Below are 20,420 nucleotides of genomic sequence, written 5' to 3'. Positions count from 1 at the left end.
CAGCCCAACGGGTTTGTGGCTGAGGGCTGCCGGGAAAGAGACGATCGATCAGGCTATTGATCATCTCGTGAAGACGCGCGTTTAAACCGCGTCTTCTCTGAAAGTGAATTCAGCCACACGTCGGTTTGGGGGGATTTTCTGGAGAGGACGCAGAAGGACGTGAACAGCTGGAAACGCACCACAGATGTCGGTTCACTCATAATCCTGTTCGGACTCTTTCATTCTTTCACCGGGAAAAACGGATCAGGACTGTCTTATTTGGCGTTTCAGTGACATCACCAAAGGATCGCGGTGCGTAAAGGACGAGCCGCCTGAAGAACGCGTGAGAGAGAGAGAGAGAGAGAGAGAGAGAGAGAGAGCTCCCCTCTCTCTCCCTTTGACTCACGGCGCCGTTTAAACAGTCACCAAATTAAACGAACCCTTCTACTGTTGCTGTTTTAAAGATGGAGCCCCGCCGCGCACCTCGGATTTTAAAAGGATTAAATCCGGAAGATTATTTTTGAGGGGAGTGACGGGAAAAACTGCTAAAGTTATTCAGTTAAGGGGCGAAAAAACAAACAAAAAAGGAGCAGGAGAAGAAGAGATCTGGCAATCACGCGGCGCGCGCCCTGCGTAAATCCCGGGTCGATCCACGGACGCAGGAGACGGAATGTCGCGCCGTCGCCTTCCTTCTCCTCTTCTTCCTCCACCTCCGAGGGGGTGAGGGGGCGAGACTCGGGACAACCGGTGGTCGTCCGATCGTTCGGCGCGTGCACGTGCGCGCGCGCGTCGGGGGAGTGATGCTGGTGATGGTTTGGTGAAAACCGGTTTTTGACGCGCGAGAAAGTGACGACCCACCCGCCGCCACGAGCTTGTCACTATAAAGTCATTTTCGCCGCATACTTTTGAAATCACATTTGTTTATTTATTTATTTGAATATAAATCTCGAGTGCCTCCTCCGTGGGACGTGCGCCGCGCGCCGTGGAAGGAATTAAAAAGGAGGAAGATCAAAGAGAAGAGGGGAGCGAGCCGCCTGTATGAAGATGCTGATGTGTGACCGTGGCGTCCAGATGCTCGTGACGACGGTGGGGGCGTTCGCCGCCTTCAGCCTCATGACCATCGCCGTGGGTACCGACTACTGGCTGTACTCGCGCGGAGTGTGCCGCGTAAAGAGCAGCGGCGACAACGACACGAGCCGCAAGAACGAGGAGGTGATGACGCACTCCGGCCTGTGGCGGACCTGCTGTCTGGAAGGTACGTGATCAGTCTGACGGACTGGATGTTTCTGAGGCGTGTGCGCGTGCGTGGACTGTGTTTCTATGCCCTTTTGCTTGTCTGCTTTGCTGTGTGTGTGTGTGTGTGTGTGTGTGTGTGTGTGTGTGTGTGTGTGTGTGTGTGTGTGTGTGTGTGTGTGTGTGTGTGTGTGTGTGTGTGTGTGTAATACACCGGCAGATCCAGAGGGTGGTTGGCGGTGGGCAGTGCCACTCCTGGATTTTGATTGGTCCACCCACACTTTCTTCGTTGTGATGTTTTGTCACTTGGCCATGAGTTCAGTTTGTCTGATTAGGGCCCTGAAGGGCCATACAAAAATATGAAATGGGCGAAATGGAGCATAATGAAGATTGATAATCAAAAATGGGGGTAAAATGTAATGAAATGGAGCAGACTGACCCAGACTGACTCCAACTAAGTACGTTTAATTGTTTGGTGTTTTTTTTATGAGATGCGCTCAGTACATGTAATCGGGCCAGGTTCGCCATCTGTTGTTCAAGAGATGAAACTTCAGTCTCTGTGTCAGTCTGCTCCTTTTCGTTATGTTTCACCCCATTTCACAATGACCAGTACCCATTTCAGTCCATTGCACCCCATTTTGGTAAATTTTTTTTAAAAGTACTTAATTTAATCATATTTGGAATCAGTCTGCTTCATTTCGTTACATTTTACCCCATTTCGTGATAATCAGTCCCCATTTCGCTCCATTTCACCCCACTTTGCTAAAAAAAATAAATAAATAAAGTACTTAAATTAATCATATTTGGAGGCAGTCTTCTCCATTTCATTACATTTTACCCCCATTTCATGATAATCAGGCTCCAATCGAGTTAATCGATTAAAATTGATTATTAAAATAGTTGTCAACTAATTTAGTAATCGATTAGTTGCTAAATAACTTTGTTTTACCTCAAATGTTTCATTTCTTCCATATAATCAACCGAGCTTTGCTTTGAATCTTGAACCAATGAAGGAGTGCTTTGAGCTGCTGCTTCGTTGGTTTCATTTGTTTTATTTCGCTTTATGTTAATTTTTCTCCACTAAAACCCTAAAGAGCATATGTCTGTGAGGAATATTTACTTTTTTATGTTAAATTGACCTGTTATGGTCTTCTGAAACAGTTGATAGATGTATTTTATGTTTTTGTTCTTTATTATAAACTGTTTTATTCTTTATTGTTTTCATATTTCAACAGCCAAGGGACATTTGACGATTTGTTGATTTTCAAGTATTTTAAGTTTTCAAATAATATTCTGTTGTTAAATAAAGTGATGGAAGGAGAAAAAAATTGTTTCCCTGGCACGTTTTTAAAAAATTCCCCGCTAATCCGATTAATTGATTAATCGTGTCGAAACCCCATCAAATTCATCGATGATCCAAATAATCGTTTGTTGCAGCCCTATTCTCATGGCCTGATTGTATGAAGCTCACTAGGCCAGTGGTTAATATTTAGTACCAGACTAAAATATAACACAATGCTTAAATGCCATCGGCTGTATGAGCCTTGTGTTCTTTATAATTTGCAGTTGTTTAATTAATTATTAAGATCCTATTGTCTTACGTACAATTTGTACATGTTCAATAAAGCCCCTCTATTAATCAGTAAATCAAAAATATTTTAAAAATATTTCCATTTTAGCGGCATCTGCAGGAGGCTTTGCATGTGAGTGTACATGAGCTTTAGACAAGAGCAGAAGTCGCGTAAATCAAGGTATATTTGTAGATCACCATCTGCATATTTGCAGGTATTAATGAGACAAATTTAACTCCATGGGAAGTTAGCAGAAGTTAGCATGCAGGCTAACACCACAAAATGTCTTGTAAATGACTCCAGAGGTGTTATCAAGTTAAAAAACAGTGTTTTCGGTTTTAGAAGCGTTTATTTCTCACTAGCTTTTGCATAATAAGTGACAAAAAGGATATATTTACACACAAATGAAAGAGTTTTGTAGCTAGCTACCAGCCTGTGACATCACCATGCTAACATCCGCATGAAGTCTTGTAAATAAGTTCAGAGGTGTTATTAGGTTCTGAAAATGACATTTTCAGTTTTAGAAGTGTTTATTTCTCGCTAGCTTTTACATAATATATGAGAAACATGTATATACGAGGTCTGTCAATAAAGTATAGGTCCTTTTTATTTTTTTCAAAAACTATATGGATTTCATTCATATGTTTTTACGTCAGACATGCTTGAACCCTCGTGCGCATGCGTGAGTTTTTCCACGCCTGTCGGTGACGTCATTCGCCTGTGAGCACTCCTTGTGGGAGGAGTCGTCCCGCCCCTCGTCGGAATTCCTTTGTCTGAGAAGTTGCTGAGAGACTGGCGCTTTGTTTGATCAAATTTTTTTCTAAACCTGTGAGACACATCGAAGTGGACACGGTTCGAAAAATTAAGCTGGTTTTCAGTGAAAATTTTAACGGCTGATGAGAGATTTTGAGGTGATACTGTCGCTTTAAGGACTTCCCACGGTGCGAGACATCGTGCAGCGCTCTCAGGCGCCGTCGTCAGCCTGTTTCAAGCTGAAAACCTCCACATTTCAGGCTCTATTGATCCAGGACGTCGTGAGAGAACAGAGAAGTTTCAGAAGAAGTCGGTTTCACATTTTATCCGGATATTCCACTGTTAAAGGAGATTTTTTTTAATGAAAGACGTGCGGACGGATTTCAGCGTCGGCTCGCAGCCGCCGCGACGCTCCGCCACAGGAAAAACACCTCTGTTGGAAGCCTTAAGGACAAGTTGGAACATGTCCAGCTGTTAAACAATTTCTCATATACTCACTCCATTGAAAGCCATCAAAAGCCGCCTGGTTTTTACAAATGGTTATCAACACGGAGGTGTTTTTCCTGTGCCGCCGCACCGCGCTGGCTGTGTCCCGACGCACGGACCCGTCCGCACGTCTTTCATTAAAAAAATCTCCTTTAACAGTGGAATATCCGGATAAAATGCTGAAACCGACTTCTTCCGAAACTTCTCTGTTCTCTCACGACGTCCTGGATCAATAGAGCCTGAAATGTGGAGGTTTTCAGCTTGAAACAGGCTGACGACGGCGCCTGGGAGCGCTGCACGACGTCTCGCACCGTGGGAAGTCCTTAAAGCGACAGTATCACCTCAAAATCTCTCATCAGCCGTTAAAATTTTCACTGAAAACCAGCTTAATTTTTCGAACCGTGTCCACTTCGATGTGTCTCACAGGTTTAGAAAAAAAATTGATCAAACAAAGCGCCAGTCTCTCAGCAACTTCTCAGACAAAGGAATTCCGACGAGGGGCTGGACGACTCCTCCCACAAGGAGTGCTCACAGGCAAATGACGTCACCGACAGGCGTGAAAAAAAACTCATGCATGCGCACGAGGGTTCAAGCATGTCTGACGTAAAAACATATGAATGAAATCCATATAGTTTTTGAAAAAAATAAAAAGGACCTATACTTTATTGACAGACCTCGTAAACACACAAAACAAAGCACTTTTGGAGAGAACAGCTACTGATGTCACGGTGCAGCTGTACTCTTATTGGCTGTCACCCACGCCACTCAAACACAAAATGGAATGGATTAAAACAGAATGTGCCTTTTTAACCTCTTAAAATATGTCAAGGTTAGCCATCTTTGAACTTATCCAAGGTCTGTGTCCCAAGAATGTTCCCTGTAAATTTGAAGACTGTGGTAGCAATAGAACTGGACTTATGCTGAACACGGACGGACGGACGCAAAACCTTCGGAATAATCAGGGGCCATATTTGACAGCCTCAGGTAAAAATAAATGCACTATTAGCTGGTTTATGGTTCCCGACTAGAGTCTTTCACTAAGGTAAGCCTTAGAGTAAAGTTGTGCATGAACTCGTTGTTCAAATAGGCTGAATTTTCCTGTCCTTTGGGCAGAAACTCATTTCATCTTTCTTGTGGTTTCATGCTTGCATTTGCTAGCTCACACTGTGGATGTGAAATCTTTCTTCACCTGTCATGAGTGGAAACCATGCAAAAAGAAAAAGAAGCCAAGATTTTTTCCATTTTGGCCAAAACATAAACTTGCCTTGAGAAAATGTAACTCAACAGAATCAAAATCAAACATGACAAATTAATTAATTATTTAATTAATTAGTTTACAAAAAAAAAAAAAGTAAAATAGAGGTTGTGTCTGTCTTCTTCTTTGAAAATGTTAAGGTGTTCAGACAAAACAGAAGTGCCTTCTTGTTTGTGGTACTTAGAGAACATTGTAAAAAACACTTGACACTATGGGGTGAAGTTCTGGAAGTAAAGTCTTAATCGTGAGTTCCCTTTGTTCAAATCAGCTAAAAATATCACAGATTTGAGGGACTTGGGGAACTTAGATCTAAAAAAACAAACAAAAAAACCCCCTCTCTTAATGTAAGCATCACCCCCTGTGTTTGTCTCGAAGATGCCACCTTGGCCTTCGACCAGGACTAAGGCTTGAACCACCTCAAATGTATGATCTAAATTTTAGACCTTTGCAGGCAGAAGGTCACCCCACTGAGTCTGGTCTGCTCGAGGTTTCTTCCTGTAATCAAAAAATGCCAGAGGGAGTTTTTCCTTAACACTGCTACCAGTGTGTGTATACAAAGAGGTGGGTAAGATTCAACCTTACTCTTGTGAAGCACCTTGTGATTTGGTGATATATAATTAAAGTGAATTGAACTGAATTCTGCAGATGTTTTTTGCACACAGAGAAAAGTGTGGATGCAGCAGTCTGAATGTACGGCTGTCTTCAAAATAATAGCAGTGTGTTTAAAAAAGTGAGTAAAGCTGAAAATCCTAATAAAGTAAGTCCCTTCAGCTGCTCCCTTGTTTGCACTCGGGGTCCCCACAGCAAATCCAAGGTGGATCTACATGTTGAATTGGTACAGGTTTTACGCCGGATGCCCTTCCTGGCGTAACTCCACATTACATGGAGAAATGTGGCAGGGGTGGGATTTGAACCCGGAACCTTCTGCACTGAAACCAAGCACATTAACCACTTGGCCACCACCCCTGCTCAAAGCTGAAAATCCTAATAATAGCTTTTATTTTCATAACATGAAAATTCACTGGGGACACTGCACATTCAGGTCCAAATCAAAACATGAAAAAACTTATCACTTTTGTTAATACTTTACAGAAACAGAAGAAAATGGAATATTAGGCTATTCAAAAATATCACTGTCTACATTTTTCTTTACAAACTCAAATATTTGCTGTGTAAACTGAAAAATGCTTGAAGATTTAGCTTTCCTGTGAATTACTAAACTAATGTTTAGTTGTATAACCACTGACCAACCTGTGGCACCTGTGAACAGGTATTCCAGCCCAGGATGATTAGATGACTACATTTCACAATTCCTCTGCATTTCTTGGTTTTGCTTCAGAAACAGCATTTTTGAAGTTGCCCCACATGTTTTCTATTGGATTAAGGGCCCAGCATTGGGCTGGCCACTCCATAACTTTAATTTTGTTGGTCTGGAACAGTGCTGCCAATTGTTCCGCATTGGGTGGCACAGTCCTGGTATTTACCCCGTGTCCTGCATCCCACATGAATGTGTGCAGGATGCTCATTAGTCCCGCATTTATGCCCCCAGACCCCCCTAGTTACGCTTCTCACCCTTGGCTCTTGCGGCCATGGTGGGTGTCCCTTTTTGTTAAATTCAAATGTTGGCAGGTATGCTGGAACCAAGATACTCATTTGCTGGCGTGTTTGGGGTCGTTTGTTTTGTTGAAGCACCTGTTTTAAGAGCATTTCCTCTTCAGCATAAGGCAGCATGACCTCTTCAAACATTCTGATGAATTCAAACTGATCCATGATCCCTCGTATGCGATAAATCGGCCCGACACCAGGGTATGAGGAACATTCCTGTATCATGATGCTTGCTCCACCAAGCTTCACCGTCTTCACAGTCTACTGTGGCTTCTTTTCAGTTTTGGGGGGGATCATCTGCAAACTGTCTGTAGCCCCTTGACGCAAGAAGAACACCCTTGCTTTCATCAGTCCACAAAATGTTGCACATTTTCTTCTTAGGCCAGTCAATGTGTTGTTTGCCAAATTGTAATTGTAACCTCTTCAGCGTGTCATTTTTTCAACAAGGGGACTTTGTGGGGCTTCTTGCCCATAGCTTGGCTTCACATAGGCATCTGCTAATGGTAACAGTACTCACAGGTAACTTTAGACCTTTGATCACCCTGGAGCTAATCACTGGCTGAGTCTTGCCATTCTGACTATTCTTTGATCCATTCAAATCCATTTTTGTTCCACATCTTTCTGGTTTTTGTTGTCATTTGGAGATCATTATAGCTGAGCAGCCTGTCACGTTCTGCACTTCATTATATGTTTTTCCCTCTCCAGTCAACTTTTTAATCAAAGTACACTTTTCTTCTGAACAGTGTCTGGAACGACCCATTTTTCTCAGATTTTCAGAGAGAATTGGACTGCATTCATATTGCGTTTTCCCATCTGCATCAGATGCTCAAAGCACTTTACAATAATGCCTCACATTAGAGAAACGCAAAACAACCAGTGTGTACAACATTTGCTGCCTTCGTCTTTAAATAAGGCGTTCACTGGGCCTCTGTCATTTCATTGTGTCACTGATTATCACTTAGTTTCTGCTTAAAACTGACTTTAGAATGATTTAAGGTTTTACCTTGTCATCTGATGGTTAATAATCCCATTATTCCCTTCGATCGCTTTGGGTGAAGAGAGTCTGTCTCAGATGAGGTGCTGTTGTCCTAAATCACGCATGCACAGTGGAGGCAGGGTGGACAAATTTTTAGGGGGGGAGGGGGGGTTGTTTGGTCTGTGACACCGGATCTGATCTGGATTGTGGATTTTGTGGACATTTGAATTTAATATTGAACAGCCCATGTGGTGTACATTTTGCATTATATCTCAATCAAAAGTGCCTCAGTCTCTCATTTTTCTGTTATGGGTTTACCTACACCACCAAAATTGGATGGAGATTCCAGTTTTATGCCTGTTTGTCTGTCTTCCAGTTATCAGTCGGAAAAAAGCACCAAAAAGTAATGACAAATTGTGCATAGCAGAGATAACCAATGTTCTGTGAAAATGATCTAAAAAAGAATTCAGAATCTCAAAAAGTAAAAAAAAAACAAAAACAAAAAACCCTGACAACACAACTAACAGACTTCAATTCCAGTGCATCACATCTAATTTAACTTATGAAAAGCCACTTCTAACAGAACTATGACTTTGAAAATGTTTTCCAAGGTAAAATTGTGTGGAATTGGAAACTAGTGTTGGTGGAGCGCAGTGCTCGAGTTGTTCATGTTTTGATTTGGAATAGAATGTAGTGTTCCCAATGAATTTGCTTGAATGAGAATAAAAGCCATTATAACGATTTTATCTATTTGTATTATTTTGAACACAACTGTACACTGGAAAAGCATGAGCATGTCCCTCTCCATGTGATGCTATCATCATGTTAGCCTCTAAGTCTCACACATTACACAATGCATGAACGTGTGTGTGTGTGTGTGTGTGTGTGTGTCTGCCTCACTATCACAGTGAATGAGCAAGAATGGCAGCATATCTGAAAGGAAATAATGATTATGAAAAGAACCCAACTGCATGCATCAGCTCAGGCGATGATGAAGCTGTGTGAAAAAATTGGAAAGGGATGCTGAGTTTTTAGGATCACAATGAAAATTAAAAATCCAATTAATCAGATTTCAAGGATGTGTATCTTGCAGGTATGTGGAACAAGGAGTTTAATTCAACTAAAGCCCTCAAAATAACACAACACAAAACTAAAGTGTCAAAACAGGAACAAAACAAAGTGGGCTAAAATGTTCTCCCTGTTACTCTTAATATTGAAAATGAATCATGAATAAATTGTTCTGTGAAGTTCATAGAAAATAAAACGGCAACAACTCCATCACAGACGACGTCAGTGTGTGTGTTTGATAAGATCACGCTCAGGTAAAATTTGATTTGGGTTGTGTTGGAGGTGTGAGCATGTTATTTGAGTTTCAGAACGTAACTGCTGTTTAGTAACCAGAAATTACCATGTTATTTCTCAGATTTAGTACAGTTCTCTGTGGAAAAGTCTGTCTTTCTCACTAAGAACAATACCTGCTCCTAATTCATCATCAAGCAGGTGGCAGACATCTCTACATAATATTAAATGGGCAAAACAAAGTTGCTTTTTGGATTTGCATCAAAGTTCACCTAATTTTAACAATTTTGTCCTCATTATAGGCCCTTTAAATTAACAAACCAGAAGGCATGTTCTCCCATATTTATCTATCTGTTGACTCTCTGGGAACATGCCTAGGCTTTTCCAGAGAACAGTATTTTTAGGCAATCCTAATCAAAGCTGATGGAATGATTAATCTTGTTAAAAAGTGATTTTTTTTTTTTTTTTTTTGGAAGAATATTTTAATGTTCTTTCATACACCGTGATACAGCTTTTTTTTCAAGTTCGGAATAGAGTCCATTTATATATTTTCCAGTGACAGTCAAGATGATGATGATGATGATGATGCTGCTCATTATTATTTTATTCATTTATTTTTGCAGAGTTTAATGAGAATCTAGGCAGCACAGTTTTTTGTTGTTGTTGTTGTTGTTGTTGGTTTTGTTTTTAGTGGACAACACTGTTGCCTCACAGGAAGAAAGTCCTTGGTTCGCTTCCCACCTGGTTCTTTCTGTGTGGAGTTTGCATGTTCTCCCTGTGTTTGCTTGGGTTCCCTCTGGGTGCTCCAGCTTCCTCCCACTTGACAAAATTGACTGTGGGTCTGAGGGAGAGTAGTTTGTCTAAGTCAGGCCTGCGGTAGACAGACAGTCTGTACAGGTTGAACCCAGCCTCTGACCCAATAACCAGGCTCCAGACCCCATGATCCTTAGCTGGAATAAGTGGTTTTAGAAAATGGATGGATGGATGGATGGATGGATGGATGGATGGATGGATGGATGGATGGATGGATGGATGGATGGATGGATGGATGGATGGATGGATGGATGGATGGATGGATGGATGGATGGATGGATGGATGGATGGATGGACTCATGCTGCATATGATTTGACTTTGATCCAGTGAAAGAAAATCACATAGTAATACGTAAACTTTGTTTTTAACCCCTTTACCTTATGTGCCTTTCTGGGGGGCATAGAACCCTATTACAGGGCCAGATGGTGAAGGTAATGCTGCTGTGGTGAACACATGGGCAAGTGCACAGACACATCACAGACATCAGTGTACACACTTGTAATGTAGTGAATAAATGTAAAAATTTCGGGGCTATTCCCATATCCATAAATAAGCCCAGCTGTGTGAGCAGTGTGCCAAATGAACACATTGTTAACACAATGTCAGTGCATCAACACACAGACACAGGTTCACATGCAACGGATGTGAAAAACATGCAGTTTCATGTCTGAGACTGTCTCTTCTCTCATTATGCCCAGCTCATCCCTCCTTCCATCAGGCCAGGGTCCCTCGTTGGTTCTATAATTCATCAACATCTGTGAATCTGACAGTAAAAGGACATCTGTGACATGTGACTCTGCCTGAGGTGTGTGTGTGTGTGTGTGTGTGTGTGTGTGTGTGTGTGTGTGTGTGTGTGTGTGTGTGTGTGTGTGTGTGTGTGTGTGTGTGTGTGTGTGTGTGTGTGTGTGTGTGTGTGTGTGTGTGTGTGTGTGTGTGTGTGGTAAAATGTAACATCATCACAGTTTCTTTTGGAAGCAATATGTGGTGGGTGGCTGAAACAGAGATGCAGCACTCATTGTTAAGAGCAAACAATCCACCAGATCTCCATCTCTCTTTTGATTCAGTCATACCAAAATATCTGGCTCTGTGTGGCCTTGACAACAGATCAATTCTGTTTCAAATGGAACCATTTTATCCTTGACTAACCCTCAAGCCTTTTACTATGTTTAATCCACACTAACTCCCAATTGTTTGAGCTAAACATTTATGACCTTGGGTTTGAACTTTCAGGGTATCTTATGGTCCAAAGGCCTACAATCAATATCTAGGTCATGTATGACTTCATATTAGTGTTCAGTAGTAATTATAGTTGTATCTTTAAATAATTTGTCAGAATAGCTATTTAAAATATCCACTCTATAAACATTGGGTTCACATTTCGACCTTGGTCTGCGGCCTAAACTTTTAACCCTCTGGGGTCGACGCCATCGTATACGATGGCTAAGACCAAGCTTTACTAAATTATAAATAACTTTTGAATGATATGAGATAGAAACGTACTTTTTTTGCTGAAAAGTTAACTCCGCGGACTTTCAAGCCAGCCATCAGCCATCTTTGTACTCCTCATAGAAGCTGTGTGATGACGTGCGCAATGTGCGTGTCCAATCAGAATTGGTTCACCGTCACATGGTTTTCCAAAATCCAATCGTAGGGCAGATTTACCTCACGTGAAAAGCCAAAGATCGTTTTCAGGAGTGATATGTTACTAGTTGGCCTGTTTTTTAATAGCCCCCTGGGTGCTCCAATGAGTACATACTATTCCAATGTGCCCTGCGCCATTATGCATGGTGAAAATGAAAGCAGACGGAGCAGACGGAGAGCCTCTGATGACAATCTCACATGCTCAAACAAAGAGTGTGTAACTATCAGGATTGCTCCGCTAGTTTGCATGTGAATGTTACTGGATAACTCTGTTGCTTTCTCGGTGTAAAGCACTGTTTACCATATCAAAATAACAAAATGCATAGACAATTTTGTATATATTGTTCAAAATGTGCATTTGTGTTTAGTGTTTGAACCTTTTTGTTGTACAGTCTTTCACACAAGACCTCAAATTACCTTTATAAAGTGTCAATACACTTGTTTATCATAGTTTGCTGTGTGTTTTGAATAAATGTGTGTGGAAAATTATTTTTCGCTTTATTTTTTCCTTTCTTATTTCTGATTATAAACCTTTATTACACTTATTAAACACAACAAAAACATATATTCTGAAAGCACAGGTTGTCCTGAAAAAAAAGAGACATAAACCTTGATTGTGGGATGCAGGGAGAGCTGTTAACAGCAATAATAAAACATTTATGCCAGGCAAGTGAACTGCCCAAAAAATGCCCTCGGACACCAGAGGGTTTACTGATTTTTCTCAAAATCAGAACACTTTGTCCTTGATGGACCTTCAATCATTCTGGTGAATTTGGTCCAAAGGTTATTTTGTTCGTGGTTGGATGGAGGGCCAGACACACAGGACTGAAAACAATATCTCTGCATGTGCAGTTATTTAATACATACATTTTATTTGTGTAGCTGCTTACATATAGCAACTGCAGTAAAGCTAAAGTGCTTTATATCAAGATATAAATAATAATAAATAATACAGCAGCATTTAAAATGAAAATGCATGACAAATGATAAAAAAAAACCAAGAGCAATCAGAGATTTCTGACATCCACCAATCCGGATCCAGATCACCTCTAAAATGCAGTGGAGTCTTCCAGCCTTAATATGTATCTGTGGTGAAAATTTGGTGAGAATCCGTGAAGTAGTTTTGACGTAATCCGGTGTAACAGTATAGCTCCCCCACTGGATAGCTTCCCCCCGGGGAGGAGGCTATCCTACGATATCTTCCCCCCCCCACCCCGACAGGCAACATTCCAACATTCCACTCTTGGAATTAACTCCAAAATGAGTTGCCCCTTTCACACCGGGGCTGCCTTGAGTTGCTTCCTGTGACGTCATGATGATGCAGGAATGTCTGCGTCAGGTGTGCACAGCAGGGGGGCAGAGAGGAGGCGAGGGCGCAGCCTGCAGGTTCTCTGTACAGAGAAATCAGAGTGCAATTTGGCTGCAGACAGACTGTGCACTCTGATTTCTCTTCTAGTTTATATTTGTTCTTCTGCTGAGCTGCAGGTCTGCGCTCTGAGTTCTGTTATAGTTTATCTTTCTTCCTTTGTCCATGAGCTGCGTGCGCACGCAAGAACAAACCGTCCGTGTGTAAATGTGGAAATGTCTGGAGTTGTACTTGATGTGGACATGTCCTGTCTCTGACATTCAGTCTGTGAGCAGGAGTTATGTCCTTTTTTGTCCTTTATTTAACACAGTGATGAGAGAGTTTGAGGGGAGAACAGGGAAGTAACTGCCTGCAGCCAGACAGTTTTTTTTTTTCTTTTAATTGTTCACATGTGCACGCACAAACGAATTGTCCGTGAGTGGACTGGAGATGTCCGGACTTTTTACTGGATGTGGACATGTCCTGTCTCTGGCAATCAGTCTGTGAGCAGAACTTTTATGGACTTTATTTAAACACAGAGAAGAGCGAGAGAAGAGCGAGGAGCTGGAGCAGCAGTCAGGCTGCAGTCAGCATTTTTTTTTTTCTGTGCTCTTTTTGAGCGTGTAGTTTCACTGCATTGTGTACACAGTATAAAAACAATCCTGCGTGATTTACACTTCAGGAACAATGGAACACAGCAAGAATCATAAATTGGCATCGGGTAACGTATTGTGAGGGTGTGGCTTCCAGTCACATTGAGCACCGTCGCGTTGCCCTGACTCTGCATCCTGTGCTCGATGCAGAAATTTTTTGCGTCCGATTTGCTTCGTCCTTTGCATCCCTCGTGCTGTTGTGGTGTTGAGCTACATCATCTCTGCACTGGGTTGCTTCCACGTGGCATCGTCATGACGCTGCACAACACAACTCGAAGTGGGCCCGGTGTGAAAGGGGCTTTAAACTGAAAGAGCTAGTGCCACGTAACACTTTTAAATCACTCTTGATGGCTCTTGAAACAAAGTCTCTGACCTGTAGATGTTTTAGCTGATTGTATTATCTCCTTCAAGTGTTTGTTTTCTATGTAAATGTAACTGTGTATGTGAAGGTGCCCTGACACGAGCATGTTTTTGATTCACGCAACAGTACGACCTGTGTCGTTAAGCTCCCACCCACTGTGTTCACAGCTGGATGCTGTTCTTTGTTCTACCGGCTGCCATGCGCTCTGCGCTGGACGCTGCGTGATTATTTGAAACAGTGTGAGTCTCACTGGACGAGCAGCTCGACGGGGGAAAGAATTAATATAGAGTTGTTCAAATCATTTTTATCCACTAAATATTACAGGAAAGTGGTTTCAAGTTTTAGTAGCATGAAGAATGAGTCAAACTTTAGAGTTCCAATTGGTGTTGAACTACACGGCAAGTGAAGCCACAATAAGTGAAGATCAAACGTATTCAAAAGAACGAAGTCCCTGGAACAGACCCTTCTCTGCCCTGCAAAAATCAGTTTACTACTAATGTAACCATAAAATGTTATTACTATATAGATAAAAATATGTATGGTACAAAATATTTTGATACAATTTTACAGCATATAATTGATTTTAGGATAATTTGATTCAAGTGATAGTTAATAATTTTATTATGACAGTTGAAAACAAAGAAAAATTATTAATGATTATAAATGCTGTGTATGCGTGCATGTTTTAACAAGATATCGGGGTGGGGGGAAATATATCCATGGTGGGGAGTAAGATATCCTAGGACAGTGGAGTCTGCCATGGCCTAATACAAATCTGTGTTGAAAGTTTCATTAAAATCTGTGCAGTAGTTTTGACGTTATCCTGCTAACAGTAATCCTTCAAAGGCTATATAAAGTGAAACTTGATCCAGAATCCGGATCTGAATCCAAATCACCTCCGAAATTTAATGGATTCTTGCATAGCCTAAAGGCCCTGTCAAACCTTGATGAATTAGCCTACTGTATTAAAAACGCTGGCATACTCTGGCGTACGTCTAATAAATTAATGCAGCTGTCACACCTTGACAATTATCCAGTGTCTGCCGACAGCCCCGTTTTTAACGAGTGGTTCAGGTCGGTATTGCTTGGTGTGGTGCGGGTCAGAAACCGAGTAATTTAACATTATTTTATTATTTCATTTTTTATCTTGGTGGACCATTTTCATTGCGTAAAGAAAGCTGATGAGTCAACTGGCTGTGGTAAACGCTACTGTGAATGAATGGAGTGCTGTGACTCTTTAAACTTTTAAAGAGCCGTCGCTGTAGTCTGATCAGACCTGATCCGCATGAGGACTGCAGGTTTCAGCCAGTCAGTGGCCAGCATCGATGGATGTATTTAGACTTATGAGTAAATTACAAGAAACATGTGCCAACAATCACATAACTTACCTACAACTTATGTCCATAATGTGCAGGACGTATGAGCCTTCATGCTGACATGTGTTGAAAATTTTCAGCATGCCCAAAATTTTTCAAGGAGCTCAGCGTATTAGGACGTATATCAGTGAGCTTCAATCTGCTTCAGTGTGCTTCAGCGTGCTCTTAAAGGACATGTCGTACTGAAATCATAACAATTTAGATTTAGTCTGTTAGTGACCATCCGATGATCCACGGGGATTGCTTTGTGCACTTCCATGACCGGTTTCAAAGTATACGGCATTCACAGCAAACAGCTATGGAGACTTTCAAAAACAAAGTACGCGTGAGTACTCGAGTGTTTCGGACAGGTGACGTAGTCACTAGAAGCGTCCCAGCGTGCGCTTCAGTGAGCTGAGGCACAGATTAATTCCAAAGTTTATACAAGTGTGATGTTCTGTTATGATGAATCATTTTTAATGATAACTGTTATATGTCGGACGCAGCCCGGAGAACCAACCAGCGTTTGAAGGACCCAGTATAAAATAAGCAGAGCACGGTACAAAGGATAACAGAGTTTAATGAACATAACAGTGATGTGAAAAAATATAAAAGTGCGCGGTCTGGCGTGGTGGTTTTGCGGTGCGCTCCCAGCAGCGCCAACGGTCCGGAGCCAGAACCAATTCGGACCCAAGGACCCCGCCGACACCCCCCAGGTGGCCGCGACAAACCGAGTCTGTGAAAGAAGGAATCATTATGTGAGTCCACACTCAACACACAGAGAGAACGCTCAAAGGTGCACAAACAGCAAACACTTCCTGGCTTAATTACTAATCAGCTTCCCACCCTGCAGGCATGGAACATCCAGTTCACAAAACTCCACTGCAGTGGAAGCTGATTACATGACCAACATACAGCTCAATATAATAAGGTGTGAGGGACACCACATTTACTGACTGTATAAATGTTAGTCACAAAATCTAACGTACCTCAGGAAGTGTGCTGACGAGCATGAGACCTCACCCCCTCCTCTTTCACAGACCATGCATCAAACCTGGACGTTCTCTGCATCCACTGATGATGAGATGGCTCCCGAGACGACGATCTCACCCGTCTGGTCACAAGGTCGAGTCTCTGGCAAATACACACTGTGTACTCCAGTCTTAAATGCCACCATGTTCCAATCCATTGTAGATGCACCACAGCTGTGAGTCCTGACGAGCCGCAGGTGATCAGCCTCAGGTGATCAGGGTGAGGTCCTGATAAACTCAGCTACACAGCCACTCAGTCCCAGTGTTAGTGTTTTTATTTGTTAGCTTAAGTTTGGGTTGTTTTTCTTTTCTCCCCTTCCCGGGGTTTGATGGAACGGTCCTCTGGGGAGGGGGGGGTGTTAGTGTTTTTATTTGCTAGCTTGAGTTTGGGTTGTTTTTCTTTTCTCCCCTTCCCGGGGTTTGATGGAACGGTCCTCTGGGGGGGGGTGTTAGCATTTTTATTTGTAAGCTTAAGTTTGGGTTGTGTTTTTCTTTTCTCCTCTTCCCGGGGTTTGATGGGACGTTCCCCTGGGGAGGGGGGGGTGTTTTGGTTGTTTGTGTTTGTCTTTTTTGTTTTATGACTAATCAGACTGTGAACATGGTTGGACAAAGGCTGACCGCACAGGTTCAAGAACTCCTGGCCACACCTGTGCTAATTGACTGACAGAAACAAGGGCAAAGATGCAGCCAGAGGAGAAGACATCAACCGTTCTGTTAGATGAAGATTCTGTTGGAAGATGAATGCGGATACGGTTTCCAGCCATGGTCCCTGGAGGGGGGTGTTTCTCCTGGGCCAGGTTTGTGTGGTCGCCGGGAGGCTTCCCGTGAGGGTGGGGTACTGTTGTATGGCTGGGGGGGCCTGGCTGCCTTTTTGTTTCTGTCTTTTGTCCTGTCTTTTGTTTTTTCTTCCAGGTGGCTTGCATTTGGGACTGAGTGGCTGTGTAGCTGAGTTTATCAGGACCTCACCCTGATCACCTGAGGCTGATCACCTGCGGCTCGTCAGGACTCACAGCTGTGGTGCATCTACATGGATTGGAACATGGTGGCATTTAAGACTGGAGTACACAGTGTGTATTTGCCAGAGACTCGACCTTGTGACCAGACGGGTGAGATCGTCGTCTCGGGAGCCATCTCATCATCAGTGGATGCAGAGAACATCCAGGTTTGATGCATGGTCTGTGAAAGAGGAGGGGTGAGGTCTCACGCTCGTCAGCACACTTCCTGAGGTACGTTAGATTTTGTGACTAACATTTATACAGTCAGTAAATGTGGTGTCCCTCACACCTTATTATATTGAGCTGTATGTTGGTCGTATAATCAGCTTCCTCTGCAGTGGAGTTTTGTGAACTGGGTGTTCCATGCCTGCAGGGTGGGAAGCTGATTAGTAATTAAGCCAGGAAGTGTTTGCTGTTTGTGCACCTTTGAGTGGTCTCTCTGTGTGTTGAGTGTGGACTCACATAATGATTCCTTCTTTCACAGACTCGGTTTGTCGCGGCCACCTGGGGGGTGTCGGCGGGGTCCTTGGGTCCGGGTTGGTTCTGGCTCCGGACTGTTGGCGCTGCTGGGAGCGCACCGCAAAACCACCACGCCAGACCGCGCACTTTTATATTTTTTCACAGCACTGTTATGTTCATTAAACTCTGTTATCCTTTGTACCGTGCTCTGCTTATTTTATACTGGGTCCTTCAAACACTGCTCGGTTCTCCGGGCTGCGTCCGACACTTAACAGTAGTCTCTGGCCAAACATCACGGACTCAGCGGTAGCAGAGACGGTAACGCGCCGGGAAGGCGGCAGCAGACGTTCAGAAGTTATCCGGATCAGTTGCGGGTGCTCTCCGCCCGGATGGTGCGCGTTGGAGAACCCATTACTGAATACTGATTTGAGCGCTCGTGCAGCCGTGTTCCTGTGTTTGTGCCTTATCCGTGGGTCGTGGTGGAGTGTGACTGGCGACGGCTTCGCGTCGCACTTCGACCAGATAAGAGGTTTGAACGGGAGCTGCAGGAGTGGGTCTGTAATGGGTGAACGCGCACGGCGGAGCTCTGTGGCACGGGTCGCGGTGCTTCCTGTGTTACAGTCGTAGCCCCGTTTCCCCGGGTAATGATAGCTACTGCATCTGTTGTGTCAGCTCCGGTGTTATTTAGTTGAATCACATTTTTGGTTGTGTGTTGCTCACAGCTGCGCACAGAAAAGCAGCTCGTTTGTTTTCTCTGTCACCAAAGAGGGTTTTTCATTTTTAGCACTCTGGCTCCCTCTTGTGGTGACTGAGTCACATTACCATTAAGCTCTTAAGTTGGAACAGGTGTGTTCGATTTGTTTGAGCTTGACGGTATAAACCACTGATTAGTTTTGTGTTGGTTCGTTTCTTGTGGGTGTTTTTTGAGTTGGTTTTTGTGTGGGATTTTATTTTTTGTTTTCCACTATTAGTGTCTGGGGTTGTGACCCTGCAGCCTGTTTGGAGCAACAAAAAAGGACCCAAGCAACTTTATGTTAGTCTGTTAGTCTTTCTTTTTATTTCTTTTAGTTTCACCTCCCCAGGGTTTGATGGGACAGTCCCCTGGGGGGTGATGGGGGGTAATTGGGTTGTTTTTTCTTTTTTCTTTTTTTTTGTTTTGTTTTTTGTTATGCCCTCTCTTCTCCTCTGACTCCAGCCGGGTAAGCCGTAGAGTCGGCGTTGCTGGAGTGGTGCAGTTTGGTTATGCTGGGCGTTTTCCAGGTAACCTCTGCACCCGGGAGGGGAGGGGGGGGGGGTTTGGGGTATTTTCTTTTTGTTCCCTCTCTTCTCCTCTGGCTCCAGCCGTGTGAGCCGTAGTGTCGGCGTTGCTGGAGTGGTGCAGTTTGGTTATGCTGGGCGTTTCCCAGGTAACCTCTGCACCTGGTGGGGGGGGGGTGTTTTTGTTTGTTGATTCCCTGTTCCACCTCCGGTTTCAGCGCGCCTTTGAGCCGTCTGCCATCGGCGTGGCTGAGGTTTGGGGCAGTGGGATATACCCGCAGCTGGTGGCTGGTTTGGAAGTCGGGGGAGTGGCGCCGTTTTTGTGCCGTCTGCCATAACCGCTGTTCCACTCCTCCCGGTTGGCTTCTGGGGTATAGTCATGGTTGGTGACACTGGACGTGCTTCCAGTTTCCACTGCGCCAAGGGGGTGGGGTTGGGGTTGTTTTGTTTGTATGTTTTTTTTTCTCCTTTTGTTTTTCCCCCCAGTTTCCGCTCTCAGGGTTTGACTGTGGTGTCCTCTGGGGGGGAAAGGGCTGTGGGTCCATCTAGCCATAGACGGCCGGGGCTGGGTCCGTTGGTCGTGAGGGGAGGCGTCTCCTGGGGTTGATGGAATGGTCCTCTGGGAGGCGCTGGGAGTCCCCGTGGGTGACATTGGATCCCAGAGGGACCTCGGCTGTGGTTATTACTCCTGGAGCTGGCGGGATGTCCTCTGGGGGGGGTGTTGGTCCCTACATGTCGTTTGGGGGGGGGGTGTTAGTGTTTTTATTTGTTAGCTTAAGTTTGGGTTGTTTTTCTTTTCTCCCCTTCCCGGGGTTTGATGGAACGGTCCTCTGGGGAGGGGGGGGGGGTGTTAGTGTTTTTATTTGCTAGCTTGAGTTTGGGTTGTTTTTCTTTTCTCCCCTTCCCGGGGTTTGATGGAACGGTCCTCTGGGGAGGGGGGGGGGGGGGTGTTAGCATTTTTTATTCGTAAGCTTAAGTTTGGGTTGTGTTTTTCTTTTCTCCTCTTCCCGGGGTTTGATGGGACGGTCCCCTGGGGAGGGGGGGGTGTTTTGGTTGTTTGTGTTTGTCTTTTTTGTTTTATGACTAATCAGACTGTGAACATGGTTGGACAAAGGCTGACCGCACAGGTTCAAGAACTCCTGGCCACACCTGTGCTAATTGACTGACAGAAACAAGGGCAAAGATGCAGCCAGAGGAGAAGACATCAACCGTTCTGTTAGATGAAGATTCTGTTGGAAGATGAATGCGGATACGGTTTCCAGCCATGGTCCCTGGAGGGGGGTGTATCTCCTGGGCCAGGTTTGTGTGGTCGCCGGGAGGCTTCCCGTGAGGGTGGGGTACTGTTGTATGGC

At 43.8% G+C, this 20,420-nt stretch overlaps 1 protein-coding gene across 1 annotated transcript in view; it reads left to right on the top strand.

Moving 5' to 3' along the window:
* The first annotated feature begins 954 nt into the window (after nucleotides 1–954).
* Nucleotides 955–20,420, top strand: part of cacng3b (calcium channel, voltage-dependent, gamma subunit 3b) — a 92,735-nt gene continuing 73,269 nt past the window's right edge. Inside the window, exon 1 of the mRNA XM_034190644.1 lies at nucleotides 955–1,234. Within this exon, the coding sequence (XP_034046535.1) occupies nucleotides 1,018–1,234 (217 nt within the window). The 5' untranslated portion in view covers nucleotides 955–1,017. The remainder of the gene's footprint in view (nucleotides 1,235–20,420) is intronic.

Source organism: Thalassophryne amazonica, chromosome 16 (assembly GCF_902500255.1).
Source record: "Thalassophryne amazonica chromosome 16, fThaAma1.1, whole genome shotgun sequence".
NCBI classification, from domain to species: domain Eukaryota; kingdom Metazoa; phylum Chordata; class Actinopteri; order Batrachoidiformes; family Batrachoididae; genus Thalassophryne; species Thalassophryne amazonica.
Note: the sequence above shows the minus strand (reverse complement) of the source record. Positions and strands in the feature narration are given on the sequence as shown.